Source organism: Notolepis coatsorum (assembly GCF_963971535.1).
Source record: "Notolepis coatsorum genome assembly, chromosome: 14".
Lineage (NCBI taxonomy): Eukaryota > Metazoa > Chordata > Actinopteri > Aulopiformes > Paralepididae > Notolepis > Notolepis coatsorum.
Window position 1 is genome coordinate 17,535,356 of NC_140178.1, and position 23,246 is coordinate 17,558,601.

At 46.1% G+C, this 23,246-nt stretch overlaps 1 protein-coding gene across 1 annotated transcript; it reads left to right on the forward strand.

The window, feature by feature from the left end:
- Window positions 1-1,347: 1,347 nt before the first annotated feature.
- Window positions 1,348-22,943, forward strand: LOC311241260 (intercellular adhesion molecule 5-like). Its single transcript, XM_084330025.1, has 8 exons — window positions 1,348-1,512; window positions 3,728-4,030; window positions 5,445-5,756; window positions 6,847-7,080; window positions 17,101-17,334; window positions 18,598-18,831; window positions 21,277-21,567; window positions 22,633-22,943. Exons 1-8 carry the CDS (start codon window positions 1,473-1,475, stop codon window positions 22,824-22,826), a joined length of 1,842 nt encoding a protein of 613 aa, XP_084186151.1. The 5' UTR covers window positions 1,348-1,472; the 3' UTR covers window positions 22,827-22,943.
- The last annotated feature ends 303 nt before the right edge of the window (window positions 22,944-23,246 follow it).

Consider the following 23,246-nt stretch of genomic DNA (forward strand, 5'->3'; position numbering starts at 1 on the left):
AAGGTACCCATGTACATGTCAAAATACTTCCCAAAGGTCAGTGAATACCACGATCACAACACCAGAGGGAGCTCCACAAATCATGTAAAACCCAGATTCGGATCAAACAAGGGACTAAACACGTTTCGCAATTATGCCACATCAATGTGGAACGCCCTGCCTAAAGCTGTAAAGGAATGTGAATCACTACCCACCTTCAAAAACACTCTCAAAAAACACCTACGTGAGACTGCAATTCGAAACTGGCCCCTACAAATGTCCTAACCTAGTTGTACAGTAAATGACCAAGTAAGGCTTTGTCAATATTCAAATGTACAGTGTAAAATGTGTGTGTGTCCCCTTCCCAACCCCCCCCCCCCCCCCCCCACCTCCAATGTACAGCCCTCACCCAACCCACCCAACCCCACCCCACCCAACCAACCTCCTCCAATGTACAGTTTCTATGCCAAATGTATATACACTCCTTTTCTGGACACTTTTGTATCACAAACAGTACTGTATTTGCAAATCTGATATGTCATAAATGTATAGATGTAGCAGTACTGTCTATCTGTATGTCATGTATGTCATATATGTTATGATGAATTGAAAATGGGGGACCCTGATGTAAACAAGTCGAAAGTCTTTCTCTGGTCTGCATCCCCTTAACAATTGTATGTATTGAGCTGTACTGTACTGTACCCATTCTGCAATCTGTTAATAAACTTTTCAATCAATCAAAACCTCTTCAACATGCTCCCCCACGGCAGGTGGCTACGGCTGCCCAAGACACTAAAGTCCCGCCACAGACTGAGTTTCTTCCCCTCAGCAGCTCGCCTGGTAAACGAGTCAGGTGTCCCCCTGCTCCCCCCCCCCTCTATGGCGAGCTGCTAGGGCTAGACTTCTGGACTTGAACTTTGTCTTATTGTTGTCTCACTGTTATGTCCTGTCTTGCACTTTACTTAAAATTATTTATTTACTGTTGTATTGTTCTTAATTGTGAAAAAAAAGTATGCACTGTAATGCCAAAACACGTTCCTTTTTGTACATGTATGAAATGGCGAATAAAGTAATCTGAATCTGAATCTGAATCTGAACTTGTACCAGCTGTGACTCAGAGCCGCTGACTGTCAGATTGATGCCTTATATTTCCGCTTGTGGCTTCCTGTCCATATGAGTGTGTGACAGGGCGTGGAGCTTCCTCTCTCTCAGTCCTTTCACATCAGTACATGGTGTCTGTCTCTCTCTCTCTCTCTCTCTCTCCCTCTTCCCCTCTCTCCCTCCCCCCCCCCCCCCCCCCCCCCCCTCTCTCTCTCTCAGTCCGTTCAAATCGGTTCACATTCCAGTGTCGGGCAGCGGACCGGGGTCACCATCAGGACCGAGGTTGCTCCAGGATCCTACTCAGTCAGGGGCCAGACGCAGCAGCATCCTTTGATACACCCCTCCTCCCTCATCCCTCCCACCACCACCGCATCTCCCGCTGTAGCTCCAGGATGCTGGGTCTCCTCCTCATGCTGATGCTTCCACAGGGCGGTGAGCGACAACACTGTTCCACACTAACTTCTTGGTTCTTGTTTTCTTTTAACGTGTGCTGCTTTGTTATGGATTGGTTTTTTAATTAATAAATTTTTAATGCTTTAATGCTGATGTATTATGGTCAGTTCAAAAGTTCCGAACCCTGTTTGGACTGACTCTCACCACCAGGACCTGTGCGGTTAAACGCTGACACCTACTTCACGGTACACCCAAAGCAAAGCAGTTTGTTTTGGAGTATATTTGACGGTGACCCCCATTCACTTTATTGTGTGGAGGAGGGTGGTGGTCTGAGGCTCATTGTCAGAGGGAGACGTTTTGAAGAATTGAACCCTTGCACTGAAGAACCATTATTACGAGTCCGTTTTTTTTTTTTTTTTTTATATATTGGTCTTTTTCCCCCTGCATTTTTCCTCCGATTTTTCTCCCATCCCAATGTTAGTCGTATGCCAATTCCCAGTCCCTTCCTGATCGCTGCGCACTTACCCCCCACAGTCAGATCATCTGGGAGAGTGGAGGCTACCACGTGCTTCCTCCGACACACGTCCAGCCAATCACCGCTTCTTTTTTCACCTGGCAGCGCGGATTCTCATTGAGAGGGCGTAGCGTGTGGGAGGACCACACTATCCCCCTCACGTCCAATCCGCGCTTAGCAGGCGCCCCGACCGAACTGTAGGAGTCGCTGTTTACAACGACCCGGACCCACCCCGCCAGCTTCTCCCACCCTCTGATACAGCCAATTGTATCAGTGCAGACGGCCAGCCAAGCTGGTGACAACCCCGGAGCTGTGAGCTGGATTCGAACAGGCGAATCGAGCTCACAGCTCCGGGGCTGGTGACGAACGCAATCTCCGCTCGGCCACCTAACCGCCCGTCCGTTTTGACTTGTGACAAAACATGGGACAGCCCATTTATTTGCAGTTTTAAAATCAATCCAAATAACTTCGAAAAATGTAATAAAAATTCTTCCAAGCAAGAATCATAGCCACGTTAATAATAACATTTGTAATAAACCAAACCGCTTGTAAATCCGTCAAGATTTCAGGGAGTTAATTCTTTTTAGCCGTGCCAATTCTCCCCTCCCTTGTCTTGAACGTTGCTCGCATGTGCCCCCCACTGGCCGGTTGTAGGGAGGATAGAAGCCCATCGCATGTCCCCTCCGATACATGTGTAGGTGTGACGGATCATACTGGTCTGCGTTGTGTTTGATGTTAAATGAGAATGTCCCGAGGGGGAGTCGAACAGGGGGCTCCCGCGTCCGCGGGCGACGACACAGGCCGCTGCACTAAGAAGTGAATTCACTCCTAACTACCGTACCTATGCGTCTGTTAACCCTGTTATGGGGAAGTGAGTTTAATTTACCAGCCCGCACTGCCACAGTCACTCGTCAACACACCTGTTTCCGTGAACATACCCACGGGCTTCCCCGTTACACTCACCTCCCTAAACTCACGCCCCTCAGGACATCCGGGTCACTGGGCACCACTGTGACGGATCATACTGGTCTGCGTTGTGTTGATGTTAAATGTTAATGTCCCGAGGGGGAGTCGAACAGGGGAGCTCCCGCGCCGCGGGCGACGACACAGGCCGCTGCACTAAGAAGTGAATTCACTCCTAACTACCGTACCTATGCGTCTGTTAACCCTGTTATGGGGACGTGAGTTTAATTTACCAGCCCGCACTGCCACAGTCACTCGTCAACACACCTGTTTCCGTGACTGTGGACATACCCACGGGCTTCCCCGTTACATAGGCAGCCAGTCGCATCTTTTCACCTGCCAGCGCGGACTCTCATTTGGCGAGGAGTAACGTGTAGGAGGCTCACACTGCCCCCGCCATTTTCCTGTCTCTGCTGTGCAGGCCAGGCGCCCCAACTGACCTTTAGGAGTCGCTGTTTACAACGTCCAGATTACCACCCATCGACTTCCCACCCGCTAACTCTGCCAATTGAGTTAGTATGACGGCCGGCCCACGCCGACAGCCGGATTCGATACCGGTGTCTCTTGCGTTGGTGATGAGCGCAATGTCCGCTGCGCCACCCAGCCGCCATGAAATTCAGTGAGTTCATTTAAGAGTATTTTTGTTTGTGCAGATCACTGACAGTTGACTGTGACAAGATGGCCGCCGGTGAACAACGCTGGACACTCCGCCTTGCACCATCTAGTTATATATATCTATGTATACAATATAACCACCACCCTTTTGTGTGCCAACAGGTGCCACCAGTGCCTGTCTCCTGAAGGACAACCCTCTCACACTGGACCCCCCCCGCCTGGCTGTGCGTCACGGAGACAGCGGTCCGATAGAGGTCAACTGTACAAGCATATATGAGTACCACCACGGCATGTACTGGACGAGTAATAACGAACGCGTGGGCGCAGAGGAGGAGGAGGAGTTTGTTGAGGAGTTTGTCATCTGGACAGTGGGCAACTTGACAGATTGGGATGTTCAGGCACAGTGTCACATAAAGATAAATACAACTCATGAATGCACCAAAGACCTCCCGCTCACCGTATACAGTGAGTTTGGTTTTGGAGAGATTAACATACATTATGTATATTTATGTTTGTGTGTGTGTGTGTATATATATTTATATTTTTTAGAGATAGAGAAGAAGTTATTGACTTGTGTTGTTTTCGTTTGTTACAGTTTTTGTTCGGATCTAGTCAGCAGGTACCTTTTGCTTTCTAAAGATACTGGATGGACAGTATAGCCTATTGATTTTAAAATTATTTATCAGCAGTAATGATTATATATATATATATATATATATATATATATATATATATAGTTTATTGCAATAAGGGGGTACATATTTTCTTTTCACAGCAAATGATCATATTCTTTTACATTTACATTGTTATTTCTTGATTATATTTATTGTTTGAAATAAACTATTAATTCATTCATATAACAGTATATATATATATATATATATATATATATATATATATATATATATATATATATATATGTGTGTGTATATATATATACATTATACATACATATGTGTATATATATATATATATATATATTAGGGATGCTCGATATTGGCTTTTTTACCGATATACCGATATTGTCCAACTCTTAATTTCCGATACCGATATCAACCGATACCGATATATGCAGGGTTTCCTTCCCCCAAAAAATTGAATAATTTCAGGTATAATTAACATTACTTATTACATGGCGTTTTCACATTCGCCGAAATGCTTGCTTGTGATTGGTCAATAGCCCCCCGACTGCGGTCATTATTTTTCAATAATGACCGCTGTTTTTTCAATAATGACCGCAGTGCGCAGCTGTTGGCAATCAAGCCCACTGACACACACTGTTTCAGTGCAATTAGACAGTGTTCTGCTGCCGGCGATGACAGGGGGCGGAGCGACGAGCGGAGCCAGAACACAGCGGAGCCAGAAGGCTGCCCGCGATAATAATAATCACTTTATTTGGGCTGACAGAGCCACAGAACAACTGCGATTTGTCAAATGAATTAGGTATATTGTTAGTAAGTTAGCCATGTAATAAGCGGGATAATGTATAGCCTACTCGGTCATTGTCGCAAAATAATTGACCTTCACCTTCACTCGGCGCGGCGCCTCTGTATTTTAAACTCCGTGTCGGTCAATTATTTTGCGACAATGACCTCGTAGCCATACATTATCCCTTACATATCTCTTGTTGTGGAATTAACACAACATTATGCATACTTTTGACAATAAATAAAATCAGAATGTGTTCTTACTTGCTTGCCTGGGTAAATAAAGGTTATAGAAATGTAAAAAAATTTAAATTAAAATTTTTAAATTTTTTAAACCAATACCGATATTTTCCGATATCACATTTTAATGCCGATAATAATCGGACATCCCTAATATATATATATATATACTGTAGATGTAGAAGAAACAACAAAATAACTCCTTCCCACAGAGAACCCAGACAGCATCATAATGTTTCCTGTAAGCGACACCCTGACGGAGGGGGCGGAGTTACAGCTGCAGTGTGACATCAGCAACGTTGCTCCTGTGCGAAGCCTCACAGTGAGATGGTTCAAGGGGAACGAAACCATCAAGACAGAGGCCTCCTTCTCCAGCATGACCAAGACGCCGGTGAACAGCTCGTCGACTCTGAAGATCAACCTCACCAGAGAAGACAACGGTGTGCAGTTCAGATGTGAGGCGCAGCTGGACCTGGGTGGTCCAGCAGTGGTCCAGGTTGCTACTCACCGTGTTAATGTGACCTGTGAGTAGACCAGCGCTCTATCATGATAATCACTGTACGACCACTTTATCTGAAATGGCAAATATTTTGACACCCACATTTGTATTATTTATTTATTTATTTATTTATTTTATTTCTTTATTTCGCACCATTTCAGCAAAACAGTAAAAACATTGACCATGACAGAAAGTGTATAAAGGTGCTGAGTAGAGGCAAGAGACCCAGATGGGCCTCAACTCATTAAATCATTGGATACAAAAAAAACACAAAAACAAAAGTAAAGTGAAATATGTTCATAAAACAATTTTCATAATATTAAGATAATAATAATAACAATAATAATCAAAGTAATAATAATAAGGGGCGCCCTTGTGGCGCGTACCACAGTGCCACGCCCACGCGCACCTATGCGGCCGACCCGGGTTCGATCCCAGCACCCGACGTTATTTGTCGCATGTCCTCCCCACCTCTCCTCCCGTTCGCCCTCTCCTCTGTCGGTCCTGCGTGACCAAGAAAAGGCTGTAAAAATGCGAAAAAATTATTTAAAAAAAAAAGTAATAATAATAACAAAAACAACAACATTAATAATTAGTCTAAACAAATTAACATGAAACTGTAAAACAAAGTGACATTATTGGTTTTATGAGATTGAAGCTATTCATTTAACAATGTATATTTAAGCTTGGATTTGAGTGATGAAATAGATGCTACATGCAAATGGTAAATGGTAAATGGACTGCATTTATATAACCGCTTTTATCCAAAGCGCTTTACAATGTACAGTGTGCCTCACATTCACCCATTCACTCACACATTCACACACAGGAAAGCATGCAAGGTGCCAACCTGCTCATCGGGAGCATTTAGGGGTTAAGTGTCTTGCTCAAGGACACATCGACACACTGCCCGGGAGGAGCAGGAATCGAACCTTCTGAATACTAGACGACCACTCTACCTCCGACCAAATATAATATTTACCTTATATCTGCATGTATTATGTTTCATTATCTTGATGGCAGGAAATATACAGAAGGCTACAACAATTTATTACATAAAATATTATATATTTTACATATTTTGCAGGTTCCTTTCAATTGTAATTAATTTCCAGATAAGCCAGTGGTTAAGTGTGAAAGCACGTTCGCTGGTGAAGAGGATCATTTCAACCTGATCATGGTGCCTTGCCAAATCGATGGAAACCCTCCTGCTCGTGTGGAATGGTACCACCAGGGCGGACTGATCGACGCCTCTGTGCCCCTGACCAGGATGCATTCAGGGGAGTACCAACTCATAGCCACCAATGACCTTGGCAGCTCCGGTGCCTTTATTGGCATCACAGTGGAATGTGAGTAGCTAAAGAACAAAGTGGTATTTACATGTTGTCTTGTTTTGACTTTCCACGTCCTGCCTCATTATAGACTCAGGATAAATGTCACTACAAGATTTATTTCAAATGCTTGGTACCATTGTATTCAGAGCTAGTTGAATTTCAACAATATCTGCTTTGATCCAGTATTGATCTGATATTTAGCATGTCAAATGATTGTTACTTATTTTTGTGTAAAAAAAAAAAAAAAAAAAGTTACATTCACCTTTGTCTATCAATTAGGGCATGGTGAAATCAAAAACGCTTTTTAGCCTTTTTTTTAATGTATTTTGTGTTTACTGCAGAGCGGAGTCACTGGGAGACCCATGTTACTGACCAAACACTCTATATCAGTGATGGCGGTTGGAATGTAGACCACTTATTTTAACAAACAAAAAAATACCACTTACGGCGCCTTTATTTTCTATTCTTTAGTATAGGTTTTTTGTATTCAGAAAGTATAGTAAAGTTGTGTTCAATTGAAACCACCTAACGTATACTTAGTGTGTTAAAAGTTGTACTTAACCCTTTCACTGCCACACGACAGAAGGTTAGCCCTTTACTATCACACAACCGACGGCGATGCTCCATCATTAGCATCATTAGCTCCAATGCGGAAGTGGAAGACCAAGAAGAGGCTGGGTAGACGACGTCTGTGATTGGAGTGGAGTGAGAGGCGGAGTCACGGAGTTGGAGAGAAGAAGTGGGGACAGAATGGGTTGGAGAGTGATAGGCAACCTTCGGAACGAAGAAGCCACCTAATGATGATGATGATGGAGCATCGCCGTCGGTTGTGTGATAGTAAAGGGCTAACCTTCTGTATTGTCACAGTGAAAGGGTTAACCCGCTGCCCGGTGGCAGTGAAAGGGTTAACATGGGCTTGAATATTATTGAAATTATACTTTTGATATATTTTTTTAAAGTATACTTTCTATTCTTTAGTATACGTTGTATGTATTCAGAAAGTATAGTAAAGTTGTTGTAGCTAAGGGGCTACACAACCCTGACTGTATTGAAATGCTAGATTAAACCACTACTAAAGAATATTAATTAGCCAGACAGTATAGGTACACAAAATGGCGGACACTCTATTAACTGCGAGGGGACAGTGATACAAAGTTGAATAATCACTTTAATAGTAATCAGTGATGCCACAGATTACTTACTCCTTTAAAAAGTAATCTAAGTTACTTTACTGATTACTTGATTATCAGAGTAACTTAGTTACTTTGAAAGTAACTAGGTTACGAAGTCGTCGTCGTTCCCCCAACAGTTTTTTTTAAACGCTTTATTGAAAGTGCATAAATTGTTTTTAACTTGTTTCTCTGCACATAACGTAAATTGTTAAACTAGTGCTTCAGCTTCTGTACCATCAAGTATGGTAAAGCAACAGTCTATGATGCTCACAGCATTAGAGCAGCCAGCCAGTGGTTTTACAAAACCAGTGTATCACATCTAACAAATGCAGGCTGAACTATTCAATTATATCAACTGTAACTATTAAATTGTTTTTATAAATGTCTCTCTATAAACATACAATCAGTCTCTCTTTAACATGTAAATTAACTGTAAATCTGGCAAATAAGAGCTTTTGCTCTGCCACCATCAACCCTCCTGTACCTAGTCGAAGCGTCGGCTAGTGTTGTGATTCCAGATGCTTTCAATGCAATTGGATGTGCTGTTTTTAGCGGTAGACAGTATTTTGTTTCCTCCGCCGTGAAGTAGTGACTGAGGCTACGTTTAGACGAGCGTTTTGGGGTGGAATTCTGAACAGAAACCGCAAAAGTCATCTTTTTTCATAATTTTGCCAAGCGTTTTGGGGTGGAATTCTCCGACGACGGAGCCCTGCTGTCACACGATTGGCGCATATGTCACATGACGTGCTGTGAAGACCCGCCCTACTCTGCCTCTGATTCGCAGACTGTGGATGGGGAATGTGATTGGACAAAAGCAGAGTCACTCACAGACAGATGGACCAGTCACGCCGCGGGACACATTCTTGTATTTAACCCTTTCACTGCCACACCACGTCACTCCCAAAAGAAAAATAGCTCAAAATGTATTTTTGACTGTCGAAAACAAAATAAAATACTGCATTCCGCCTGCATTATGAATTTATGATGAGATAGTAACGAAATAGTAATGCACAGCCACTTGGACAAGTAACTGCAATCAGATTACTGGCTTTTAAAGATTAACGCGTTAGATTACTATTTTCGGGGAAAAGTAATCAGATTACAATAACTTACTGGCATCACTGATAGTAATAGAAAGCATACATATTATACATAGCGCAGATCTCCTTTAATACGATAATGTCAATGCAACAATGTCAGAAGTAACGATAGTCCTGAACTACGAGTACTCGACCATTGATGCTTGGAATGGAGTGAGAAGAAGCGAGCAGCACGGGGAAAGCAAGATGGCGGGTGGAGACGGTAATTCTCTGGAGCTCCTACTCCAGAGAGCCGCAGACAAACTTGGGATAATCCTGTCGTCGCTGGTGAGCAGGGTCTCGTACGGACCGGGTTCCTGTATTCCTAGCGCCCGATGTCAGGATTAATAGCTATTAGTCCAAAAATCCCGTTGGCATGGTTGCTAGCTAGTTAGCCCTTGTACACTTAGGCCAACCCGCATGTCGTCTTCAATAGGTAGTTAAATCCAGAACGCCGCTGGGTTCAGCTATAAGTCTCTCAACGTTACTTCGCTCGAACAAGTCACTATACTGTGCCAATAGTGGCTCGACAATATCATGTGGTATCTAATTAGCTGTACAGCTCTCTGTCAAGATACGTTGCTTGCCGTCCTGTTACTGCTGCCAAACATTTCTTCTATAACACACACTCTGTCCAGGCATGTCCCAAGAACCCCGCGCATGCGCTCACGCTGTCTACGGCGTTAAGAGTGGAACATATACAAATAAGCGAATGATGAATACTGGTAGGTAAACAGATGACGTGAAAATATATATCTTATATATATAAACAATATATAAGTTATACAAAATAATAAACGCAGACTCTATGTGTTAATCTGGACCTTCAGAACAGCCGCCCCCTAATTAGTCGGAACCTAATTAGCAAATAAAATTTGGGGCACAGATTAATATCAAGGGTCAAATCAATTTCTCCATAATGGGCTATGGGGAGTTGGAAGTAATCTATAAAGTCGGTGGGTTATCGTCGTCGTCGGGGGGGGGTCAGGGAACGCAGGAAGCTCTATCAACTTAGCTACTGGTCTAGTATAAGTCCGCCCTTGGACGATGACCTCTGCCGCTCTGACCTTCCCATCCGAACCATTGATCACTCTGCTCACACGGCCGGCTGGCCACGTAGCTCGGGGTAGTGACTGGTCTATGATCATCACGACGGTCCCCACGGTCAGGTTGTCCCTTGGTCGGACAATAGCACTGAGGGGGTCCCTCTCCTCGCTTGGAACCTCCGGAATGACATGAGGAACGAGTCTGTACTCATCGACTGGAGGAGCTCAATGTGAACAGCTCTGGTGGTCATGCATTTATACACGATGCCCCACCTCTTCTCTGTTCCTCTTCCTCTCTTGACGTTGAATGGGCCGAAGCAGTCCACGCCCATGGAATGGAAGGCCCGCTCGCCGACTCGGAGGCGGCAGGGAGGCAGGTCTGCCATCTTTGGGATAATGGGCTGTGCCCTCCACTTGCGACAGGTCGGGCAAGTTCATTGGAATCGGCATACAGCTTCTCTCCCTTGGAGTATCCAGAAGTGCTGTCGGATCTCCACAAAGACTCGCTCGGTCCCCGCGTCGTATTTCTGAATGATCAGGTCTGTTATCCTGTGTCGGCTGCTTAGGACGATGGGATGCTTAACATCCTCGGCCAAGTCCGGGGCCCGTCTCAACCGACCACCCACCCTGATGAGGCCCTGGGCGTCGATTTCTGGGGCTAAGGTGAGGAGTCGACTGTCTGAGGGGACTGGCTTTGCCCTTATCAGACACTCCATTTCCTCTGGGAAAGAGTCTTTCTGCGCCCTCTGCAGCACAAGTAGTTCCGCTTCCTTGTAGGCAGGTGCATCGAGGTCTGTGGTGGGGGGGAGCTCCGGGTGGTGCCATAGGAATGTCCTTTTCTGGGCACTCTCCAGAGTTTGACAGTCGTCTAGGTCCGGGCCCGTTGGAGCCGGGGCTAGACTCAGCCCGCAGAACATGGACTTTTTTATTTCTGACTCGTCTTGGTTCGCCTCCCGCGGTGTGGAGATAGGCCACTTCTCCTCCGGGAGCTTAAGGAACTCTGGACCATCACTGTATGAGTTAGGACGGGTGAGGTCGGCTAGGGACATCCCCCGTGTGATGACATCCGCTGGGTTCTGCTTGGTGTCAACATATCTCCAACATTCCGCTCCTACCAGGTCTTGGATTTCGGATACTCGGACTCCTACGAAAACCTTGTACCGACAGGAGACGGACTGGATCCAGGTGATCACGGTCATGGAGTCTGACCATAGGATGATCTCACGCACCAGTATGGTGAGTTCACTTTGCACCATTTTGGCGAGTTGCGCGCCTACCAGAGCTGCGCAGAGCTCTAGTCGCGGGATCGACTGCTGCTTGCGGGGAGCTATCCTCGAGCGGGCCAGGACGAAGGCTACGTGGACTTCTCCTCCCTCTTCTCGAGCTCTCAGGTAGGCCACTGATCCGTACGCCACTTCAGAGGCGTCGCTGAAGACGTGCAGGTCTATCTGACACGTCTCCAGTCGCACGGTAGGGGGGAAGTAACGCCGCGGGATGGCAACCTCGCAGAGTAAGACAAGTTCATCCTCCCACTCTCTCCATGTGGTGGCTAAGTGCTCGGGTATGGGGTCGTCCCAGCCCTGCTCCTTGGCCCACAGTTCTCTCACCAGCATCTTCGCCCGGGTGGTGTAGGGGAGAATACACCCCATTGGGTCGTACTGGCTGGCGAGTGTTCGGTACACACTCCGCCGAGTGGTCAGTCTAGTCGTGGACGTCTCCTGATCCGTCCTCAGAGGTGTGTGTCGGTAGTGAAGCGAGTCCGTCTTGAAGCGCCAGACGAGGCCCAGGGTCATCTCTTGCGCTTCGCCTGGGGTGTGCGCCATCCAGGTCTCGCTGCTAGCGGCTTTAGTCTCTGGAGGGAGGTGCTGGAGAACTTGAGGGTCGCTACTGGCCCACTGTCGGAGGTCGAATCCACCTTTGGCTAACGAAGCCCGTAGCTTCATTAGGATGCTCTCTGCTTCTTCTGGCGTGGATACGCTCTGTAGGCAGTTGTCCACGTAGAAGCTTCGTTCAACGCTGTGTCGGACATCATCGTTGGCTCCGGGGTCTTCGGCCACGTGCTTCTGTAACGCGAACGTGGCGCAGCACGGGCTGCAGGTGGTGCCGAAGGGGAGTACCTCCCATTGGTATATCGAGGGTTGTTCGTCGTCAAGCCTCTCCCTCCACAGAAACCTCAGTAAAGGCTTGTCTTCCTCCATCAGTCGAACTTGTAGGAACATCCCCTTGATGTCGCCGCTGATGGCCACTTTGTCCTGACGAAAGCGTATCAGGACGCCGAGGAGGGAGGGTCCGAGTGTAGGACTGGGCAGGAGTAGGCTATTCAGATTCTGCTGTCCAATCTGATGACTGCAATTGAACACAATGCGGTTCTTTCCGTTGTGGGTGACCTTGTGGTGGGGCACGTACCAGGACTCTGTCGTCCCTTCTGCCTCGTGGTCATCGATTTTCTTTATGTGGCCGGCCGTTACCAGCTTCTCGATCTCGGCGCAATAGATCGTTGCTTGTGGGGGATTCTTGGCGAGGCGCCGCTCGGTGCTCTGTAGGTAGTGGTGCGTCGCTCCCTTAGGCACGTGCAGAGTGGGCATCCCTTCCCGCCTCAAGAGTGGGGTTGCGTATCTTAGCACTCCGTCGACCTCGACCCTCGTAGTCTTCTGCTCTAGTAGAGCGATGGCATACTTGTCCTCCTTGGACCGAACCATCTTGCGTTCGTTCTTGAATGGCAGCGCGTCTAGTGTCCATAGCCTCTCAACGTGCTGTAGGAGAGTGTTGTCTGTGTCGCTCGCCTTGGTGTAAAGGCAGCGTGTGGACGTTGGTCGGCTGGAAGGCCCGGAGAGGGGGCCCTGGAGCGGCCACCCCAGTCGGGTCTTAACCGCGGCTGGGCATCCTCTGGGTCCGATGTCGACCGCATCAGTTGGGACAATGAGGTCCGCGTGGTCGGAGCCAATGAGTAGGGTCGGTGTAGCGCCGCTGATGAGCGGTATGGGCAGTTGGCGTAGGTGGTCGTACTTTTCCCTCAGCTGTGGGATGGGGTAATCGTAGCGGGACAAACCTATGTCGTAGCTCGTGAACGCCTTGCTGATGGCGTACCGCTTCTCAGGCTGGTCGATCGCTGCAATGGTGAACGAGACGTTTTCACCTTTGATTGTCTTTAAGTCTCGACGAATGGTACGGAGGGTCATGGTCTCCTCTGGGCCCCGCAGGTCCAACAGGGTCGCGGCGGAGGCGAGGAGGAGTGTCTTCTCCGACCCGTCGTCGAGGACGGCGTAGGTGTCGAGTACCTTGTCCCCGTGACTGAGGAGTACTCGTACCACCTTGAGGAGCACCCTGGAGCTCCCACTCTTCGCGGGGTCGATGTAGAGTACTTCTGCTCTAGAGTTGCTTTGTGGACCTGGGTTTCGCTTGTTGCTCTCGTGCAGTGCTTCGAGGTGAGCGCCGTCACACTTGCCACACTTCTTCTTAAGGCGGCATTCTGCTGCCATGTGGCTGCGCGCGCAGCGGAAGCAGCGGCGGTTAGCTTTAATCCACTGACTTACTCCGACGGTGGTCAGTTTCTTGAATGCGTCGCACTGTGACAGCCAGTGTTCGTTGTCGCAGTATTGACATGCGATCTTCCATTTCCCCTTGGCGGGGGGGTTGTGACTCTTCTGTCGTGACACCGACTCGGCCTGGTGCATCACTGTGATGGGCCTGCTTTGGTCTTTAAACCTCCTCTGTCCCTCTTTAAAGTTCGAGCCACCCCATGCGAAGGTGTCAATTCTTAGGCTGCTAACTTCCCTGGCTAGGAAGTCAGCAAGATCCAGCAGTGACTGTTCTGGGGCATTCGGGTCACGGTAGTTTCGTTGCCGCCGAAAGCGTTCTTGGCGGAATGGGGGGAGCTTCTCCAATATGCGCTCCACGTTGGAGTTGGCGTACAACTCGTACATCCCCTTCTCTCGTTGGGACCCGAGCATCCCTACTAGGGACTGTACTTTGACGGATAGGTCGTCCAGGGCTCGGTTGTCTTTAGCCGGGGGGAGACGTTCGATCTCACGTATCTCCTGAATGACATAGTCCCATGTACGTCCGTAACGTCCGTTGAGGGCCGCCAGGGCGTCGGAATAGGGAGTTTGTGAATTGGAGTATGCCAGCGCAATGTTGTGCACTCTAGTTACCTTGAGATGCTTAAAGAGAATGGCGTACTTGTATGGCTCGTCCTGTACTCCTGACATGATTGTCTCTAGGCACATACGCAGCTCGGTATACTGCGCTCGGTCTTCTCTTGTGAAGTCTGGGAATATGGGGGTCCCAATGTAGGGTGCCATAGATGGCTGTGACACTGACGCACGTGGGGGGAGAGGCATCCGCGGCGAGTCTCCCTGTGCGTTGGGTCGTTGGTTCGTGCTGGGCGGGAACCAGGGGGTGGGTTGCCAGGCGCTAGTCCTCAGTGCCGTCTGGTGCTCGAACTCCCCGCTGGGGCGTGTTGGGGGTTCATGACGCAGCGTGTCGGGACTGAGACCGGGGCTGCGCTGAGCCTCCTGGTCTGAGATGGAGTAGTGCGGGTGGGCTTTCTGTCCTCCCTCGTCCTCAGTCAGGCTTTGTAGTCGCTCGGCTAGTTGCTCGGCAACGTAGGCAGGTTCTTCCCTTAGGCGGGTTCCCGTGTAGCTTCGTCGGGTCGGTGAGGGTGCCCTCGACCCTTGGCGTGATGATCTCCGGGAGCTCAGGGTGGAAGAATGGGGAGTTACATTCTGGAGTGCTTGCGCCATCATTTGGGCTTGTAGTCGGTCTCGCTCCATGTTTTCTTCAGCCTGGAGGCGCCTCTCTTCCAGTCTGAGATCAGCCTGGAGGCGTCTCTCTTCCAGTCTGAGGTGTTCGCGCTCACTCTCTCGTTGCGTCCTGAGATGTTCACACTCATTCTCTCGTTGCGCCTGGAGGCGGTCCCTTTCCGCCGAGGCGGTTATCGTGGTGATCAGGACTTGCGCTAGCCTCCTATCGGCTCCGCTTGGGGAGGACGCTGATGATGGTGATTTGGAGCTGACTGGGCTTGGCGGTGACCTGGTCTTCTCACGCGCTCCGAGGTCCATCTCGGAGGCGCTGTACTCTGTCTTCTCTCGCGCTCCGAGGTCCATCTCGGGGGCGCAGTACTCTTTCCTTTCATGCGCTCCGAGGTCCATCTCGGGGGCGCGATGCTTTCTTCTTTTGTGCGCTCCGAGGTCCATCTCGGGGGCGCGGTGTTCTGTGGGTATAGTCAAGTCATGCCCCGCTTGTCCCCCCTGTAAGCTAAGTCAGTTTCACTTAAACTAGCTTGGGTCTCTACATCTAGGGTTGACTCCTCTGTAAGGTTGGGCATGCTTGAGCTACCAAGGCTATCCCTGCTTAGCATCCTCGTGGATAAGCTATGAGGTAAATCTACAGCGTAGCCCTCCAAGTAGGGAGGGGGCTGACGCTGGCGCCTAGGGCACGCTAATGGGGGAGAGCTGGTTGGAGAGTGTCCGCCGCTGGCCATATTATCACTAATATTATTATTACTGATACCCTCCGGCTTGAAGGACCAATTGTAGCTAAGGGGCTACACAACCCTGACTGTATTGAAATGCTAGATTAAACCACTACTAAAGAATATTAATTAGCCAGACAGTATAGGTACACAAAATGGCGGACACTCTATTAACTGCGAGGGGACAGTGATACAAAGTTGAATAATCACTTTAATAGTAATAGAAAGCATACATATTATACATAGCGCAGATCTCCTTTAATACGATAATGTCAATGCAACAATGTCAGAAGTAACGATAGTCCTGAACTACGAGTACTCGACCATTGATGCTTGGAATGGAGTGAGAAGAAGCGAGCAGCACGGGGAAAGCAAGATGGCGGGTGGAGACGGTAATTCTCTGGAGCTCCTACTCCAGAGAGCCACAGACAAACTTGGGATAATCCTGTCGTCGCTGGTGAGGAGGGTCTCGTACGGACCAGGTTCCTGTATTCCTAGCGCCCGATGGCAGGATTAATAGCTATTAGTCCAAAAAGCCTGTTGGCATGGTTGCTAGCTAGTTAGCCCTTGTACACTTAGGCCAACCCGCATGTCGTCTTCAATAGGTAGTTAAATCCAGAACGCCGCTGGGTTCAGCTATAAGTCTCTCAACGTTACTTCGCTCGAACAAGTCACTATACTGTGCCAATAGTGGCTCGACAATATTATGTGGTATCTAATTAGCTGTACAGCTCTCTGTCAAGATACGTTGCTTGCCGTCCTGTTACTGCTGCCAAACATTTCTTCTATAACACACACTCTGTCCAGGCATGTCCCAAGAACCCCGCACATGCGCTCACGCTGTCTACGGCGTTAAGAGTGGAACATATACAAATAAGCGAATGATGAATACTGGTAGGTAAACAGATGACGTGAAAATATATATAAACAATATATAAGTTATACAAAATAATAAACGCAGACTCTATGTGTTAATCTGGACCTTCAGAACAGTTGTGTTAAATTGAAACCACCTAATGTGTACTTAGTGTGTTACAAGTTGCATTTAAGATGTGCTTGAATATATTGAAAGTTATATATTGAAGTTTACTAAAGAACGACTTTATTAAAGGGGCACTCAGCGCGGTTTCCTGAGCACATGACCGGAGATGCCATCAGGGCCAGCTGCCTTACGTGCATTACAGAATATACAGAAGGCTGCAACAAGTTATTACATACAAAATTACATATTTTGCAGATTCCTTTCAATTGTAATTAATTTCCAGATAAGCCAGTGGTTAAGTGTGAAAGCACGTTCGCTGGTGAAGAGGATCATTTCAACTTGAGCATGGTGCCTTGCCAAATCGATGGAAACCCTCCTGCTCGTGTGGAATGGTACCACCAGGGCGGACTGATCGACGCCTCTGTGCCCCTGACCAGGATGCATTCAGGGGAGTACCAACTCATAGCCACCAATGACCTTGGCAGCTCCGGTGCCTTTATTGGCATCACAGTGGAATGTGAGTAGCTAAAGAACAAAGTGGTATTTACATGTTGTCTTGTTTTGACTTTCCACGTCCTGCCTCATTATAGACTCAGGATAAATGTCACTACAAGATTTATTTCAAATGCTTGGTACCATTGTATTCAGAGCTAGTTGAATTTCAACAATAATTGCTTTGATCCAGTATTGATCTGATATTTAGCATGTCAAATGATTGTTACTTATTTTTGTGTAAAAAAAAAAAAAAGGGTTACATTCACCTTTGTCTACCAATTAGGGCATGGTGAAATCAAAAACGCTTTTTAGCCTTTTTTTTAATGTATTTTGTGTTTACTGCAGAGCGGAGTCACTGGGAGACCCATGTTACTGGCCAAACACTCTATATCAGTGATGGCTGTTGGAATGTAGACCACTTATTTTAACAAACAAAAAAATACCACTTACGGCGCCTTTATTTTCTATTCTTTAGTATAGGTTTTTTGTATTCAGAAAGTATAGTAAAGTTGTGTTCAATTGAAACCACCTAACGTATACTTAGTGTGTTAAAAGTTGTACTTAACCCTTTCACTGCCACACGACAGAAGGTTAGCCCTTTACTATCACACAACCGACGGCGATGCTCCATCATTAGCATCATTAGCTCCAATGCGGAAGTGGAAGACCAAGAAGAGGCTGGGTAGACGACGTCTGTGATTGGAGTGGAGTGAGAGGCGGAGTCACGGAGTTGGAGAGAAGACGTGGGGACAGAATGGGTTGGAGAGTGATAGGCAACCTTCGGAACGAAGAAGCCACCTAATGATGATGATGATGGAGCATCGCCGTCGGTTGTGTGATAGTAAAGGGCTAACCTTCTGTATTGTCACAGTGAAAGGGTTAACCCGCTGCCCGGTGGCAGTGAAAGGGTTAACATGGGCTTGAATATATTGAAATTATACTTTTGATATATTTTTTGAAAGTATACTTTCTATTCTTTAGTATACGTTGTATGTATTCAGAAAGTATAGTAAAGTTGTGTTAAATTGAAACCACCTAACGTACTTAGTGTGTTACAAGTTGCATTTAAGATGTGCTTGAATATATTGAAAGTTATATATTGAAGTTTACTAAAGAACGACTTTATTAAAGGGGCACTCAGCGCGGTTTCCTGAGCACATGACCGGAGATGCCATCAGGGCCAGCTGCCTTACGTGCATTACAGAATATACAGAAGGCTGCAACAATTTATTACATACAAAATTACATATTTTGCAGATTCCTTTCAATTGTAATTAATTTCCAGATAAGCCAGTGGTTAAGTGTGAAAGCACGTTCGCTGGTGAAGAGGATCATTTCAACTTGAGCATGGTGCCTTGCCAAATCGATGGAAACCCTCCTGCTCGTGTGGAATGGTACCACCAGGGCGGACTGATCGACGCCTCTGTGCCCCTGACCAGGATGCATTCAGGGGAGTACCAACTCATAGCCACCAATGACCTTGGCAGCTCCGGTGCCTTTATTGGCATCACAGTGGAATGTGAGTAGCTAAAGAACAAAGTGGTATTTACATGTTGTCATGTTTACACTCAGGCTAAATGTGATTGATTGATTGATTGATTGATTGATTGAAAACTTTATTAACAGATTGCAGAATGGGTACAATACAGTACAGCTCAATACACACAATTGTTAAGGGGATGCAGACCAGAGAAAGACTTTCGTCTTGTTTACATCAGGGTCCCCCATTTTCAATTCATCTAATTCATTCATGTCACTACAAGATTTATTTCAAATGCTTGGTACCATTGTATTCAGAGCTAGTTGAATTTGAACAATATCTGCTTTAATCCAGTATACTGTAGATCTGATATTTAGCATGTCAAATGGTTGTTACTTATTTTTGTGTAAAAAAAAACAACAAAAAAGTTACATTCACCTTTGTCTACCAATTAAGGCATGATGAATAGGTGAAATCAAAAACGCCTTTTAGCCTTTTTTTTTTTTTATGTATTTTGTGTTTACTGCAGAGCGGAGTCACTGTGTTACTGACCAAACACTCTATATCAGTGATGGCTGTTGGAATGTAGACCACTTATTTTAACAAACAAAAAAATACCACTTACGGCGCCTTTATTTTCTATTCTTTAGTATAGGTTTTTTGTATTCAGAAAGTATAGTAAAGTTGTGTTCAATTGAAACCACCTGACGTATACTTAGTGTGTTAAAAAGTTGTACTTAACATGGGCTTGAATATATTGAAATTATACTTTTGATATATGTTTTGGTTGCTTTTGCTTACCAAAGTAGTACAAAGTAGGGAGGGGGGGGGGGGTTCACACAGGGCATCATATAAGGCACCACAGAGAGCAATGGCAGGACACCTAATGTCTTTTGCATTTAGATCATTTGACTTGCATTGGTATCTGTTGCTGTATGAAGCCATTATTGGTGATCTTCCAGCCTACATCGCTTATCAGTTATCACTATCCTACTCACTCTGGTGATTGGCTTATGTTTAAGGTCCCCAGAGTTTGCACTGAGTTAGGAACATCTGCTTTTAGCTTATGTGCCCCTAACACATGGAATGTTTTGCAAAAGCACCTTAGACCTCAATACTTTAATATCCATTGCTCTGTTTAAATCTATAATAGCCAACCATTTCACCTCAGTCTAGGTAATTTATTTGATTGATTTTAATTGGTTAATTGATTCACTTTTCTGTTTCTATATTGTTTTTGTATTATGTACTATTCCTCTCGACGTCATTGTAAATGAGAGCCTGATCTCAACGATCTTTCGAGATTAAATGAAGATTGAATGAATGAATGGCTGTTTGATTGATTGATTGATTGATTGAAAATGTTATTAACAGATTGCAGAATGGGTACAATACAGTACGGCTCAATACACACAATTGTTAAGGGGATGCAGACCAGAGAAAGACCTTCGTCTTGTTTACATCAGGGTCCCCCATTTTCAATTCATCATATGACATACATGACATACAGATAGACAGTACTGCTACATCTAGACATTTATGACATACCAGATCTAGAAATATACAGTACTGTCTATTAGTACAAAAAGAGTCTAAAAAGAGATTTTTTTTGAGGGGGAATAAAATGCACATTGGAGGGGGTGGGTGGGGGGGCTGTACATTGGAGGAGGTTGGGTTTGGACATTTACAGGGGCCAGTTTCTTCCTCTTCCTCATCCGACAGTGGCTCGAGACAGTGGGTCGAGGTATAGAGCAGTCGTCTGGTAATCCGGAGGTTCCCGGTTCGATTACCGCTCCTCCCGGGCAGCGTGTCGGAAGTGTCCTTGAGCAAGACACCTAACCCCTAATTGCTCCCGATGAGCAGCAAGTTGGAACCTTGCAAGGTTGCCTCTGTCGTCGTCGGTGTGTGAATGTGTGTGAATGAATGAATGAATGAAAACTTTATTTAACAGATTGCAGAATGGGTACAATACAGTACGGCTCAATACATACAATTGTTAAGGGGATGCAGACCTGAGAAAGACGTTTGTCTTGTTTCCATCAGGGTCCCCCATTTTCAATTCATATAGACATTTATGACATACACAACATACATGACATTTATGGCATAGGGACATATAGGTATTTAGTACCGATACATTTGTGACATAGGCGGTATTCAAATATACAGTACTGTTACCCCTAGATCCTGACAGAGTATATACATATGATGGGGAGGGGACTGTACATTAGGAGGGGGTGGGTGGGTGGGAGGGAAATATACATACGGCGGGGAGGGAATATATACATGCGGTGGGGAGGAGACTGTCTATTAGGAGGTGGTGGGGGTTTTGGGCATTTACGGTGGCCAGTTTCGAATTGCAGCCTCCCGTAGGTGCTCAGAAGAACGGGTAAGAACGGGTAAAATGTGAGGAACAATTACAAATAGTTTGTTCTTTGGATATATAAATAATATAAATGCACCATTTACCATCCTTATCCTCAGACGCCCCAGAGTTCCAACATGGAGATGACACCGTGGATGTGACTCATGTGAGCAGTGGCAGCGACGTGTCTCTGAACTGCAGCGCTGGCGGCAGTCCCCTCCCAGAGCTCCTCTGGACCTACGCTGCGGCCACGGCTGGGAACGCCGGGGAAACCACCGGGGAAACCACCAGGGGGAGCCAGAGGACCGTGTGGATCACGGGAGCCACGTCTACCAACGCCGGGGTTTACATCTGCACTGCCACGAATAGACTGGGGAGCGTCACCAGATCCGCCATACTGTCCGTGAGAGGTATTATAAGTTATAACAGTCAGACACTTGTTTGTGTGTGTAGAAGATGTTCTGGGAGCGTAGGTACTTCAGGAATGACGTTACAACTTTACAGTCATCGCCTGGCTTAGAGTAGACGACAGAGTACAGCAACTTGCAATGGGCCTGGTCTACAAGATACACTACACGACCAAGGTACCCATGTACATGTCAAAATACTTCCCAAAGGTCAGTGAATACCACGATCACAACACCAGAGGGAGCTCCACAAATCATGTTAAACCCAGATTTGGCTCAAACAAGGGACTAAACACGTTGCGCAATTATGCCACATCAATGTGGAACGCCCTACCCAAGGTGTAAAGGAATGTGAATCACTACCCACTTTCAAAACAACTCTCAAAGAACACCTACGGGAGACTGCAATTCGAAACTGGCCCCTGTAAATGTCCTAACACAACCCCCTCCAATGTAGTAAATGACCAAGTATGGTTTTGTCAATATTCCAAGGTACAGTTTTGCTTGTACAGTTGTACAGTGTGTCCCCCACCCCTCCTACCCAACCCCTCCCCCTCACCCCACCAACCACCTCCAATGTAAAGTTTTCAATCAATTCAATCAATCAAAGCCTAAAACAAAAACTGACATCATGTTTTATCATGTATGATAGCATGTACAATAATGTTGTATATGTCGCATATATATATAATATTCATTTATTCTTACCGTGTATATATATCTATCCACAGCTGTCCTTTTTACATATCTGAAGATACTATATCTATATCTGTACATATCCCTTACCTATACTCTGTGTCTTTATACCTGTATTACTGTACATATTAATACTACAACTCTCTGTACATACATCTGATTAGCACTATTACTCAGTACTAGTAGTCATTTATATATTTTATACCCAGTTTAATCACCTGTACATTGTATATTGCTGTTACACTTGCACTCTGGTTGGACGCCAAACTTATTTTCCTTGTACTGTACTTGTGCTGCATGACGACAATACATTTTAATCTAATCTAATTTAATCTAATGAACTTTATTTATTCTCCCTTTTTTTTTTTACAGATACAGATATTTTGTTTTTTACAGACAGCATGATCACCCTGTCTGTGGCGATGGCGGTCAGTATCCCGCTTATTATCATCTGTATCATGATCATCTGCTGCTACTCAAGAAAGAGACATGCACTATATGCTTTTCAACCAGCCCAGACGAACGGTTCATTTATCCCAATGACAACAACAACTACTGACGTCTGATTGATTGATTGAAAACTTTATTAACAGATTGCAGAATGGGTACAGTACAGTACAGCTCAATACGTTAAGGGGATGCAGACCAGAGAAAGACTTTCGTCTTGTTTACATCAGGGTCCCCCATTTTCAATTCATCATAACATATATGACATACAGGACATACAGAGATAGACAGTACTGCTACATCTATACATTTATGACATACCAGATTTGCAAATACAGTACTGTTTGTGATACAAAAAGAGTCCAGAAAGGAGAGTATATACATTTGACGTAGAAACTGTACATTGGAGGAGGTTGGGTAGGTGGGGTGGGGTTGAGTGGGTGGCGGGGGGGGACTACATTGGAGGTGGTTGAGTGGGGGGGGGGGGGGGGGGGTGGTTGGGTAGGAGTGGTGGGTGGGTGGGGGACACTGTACAACTG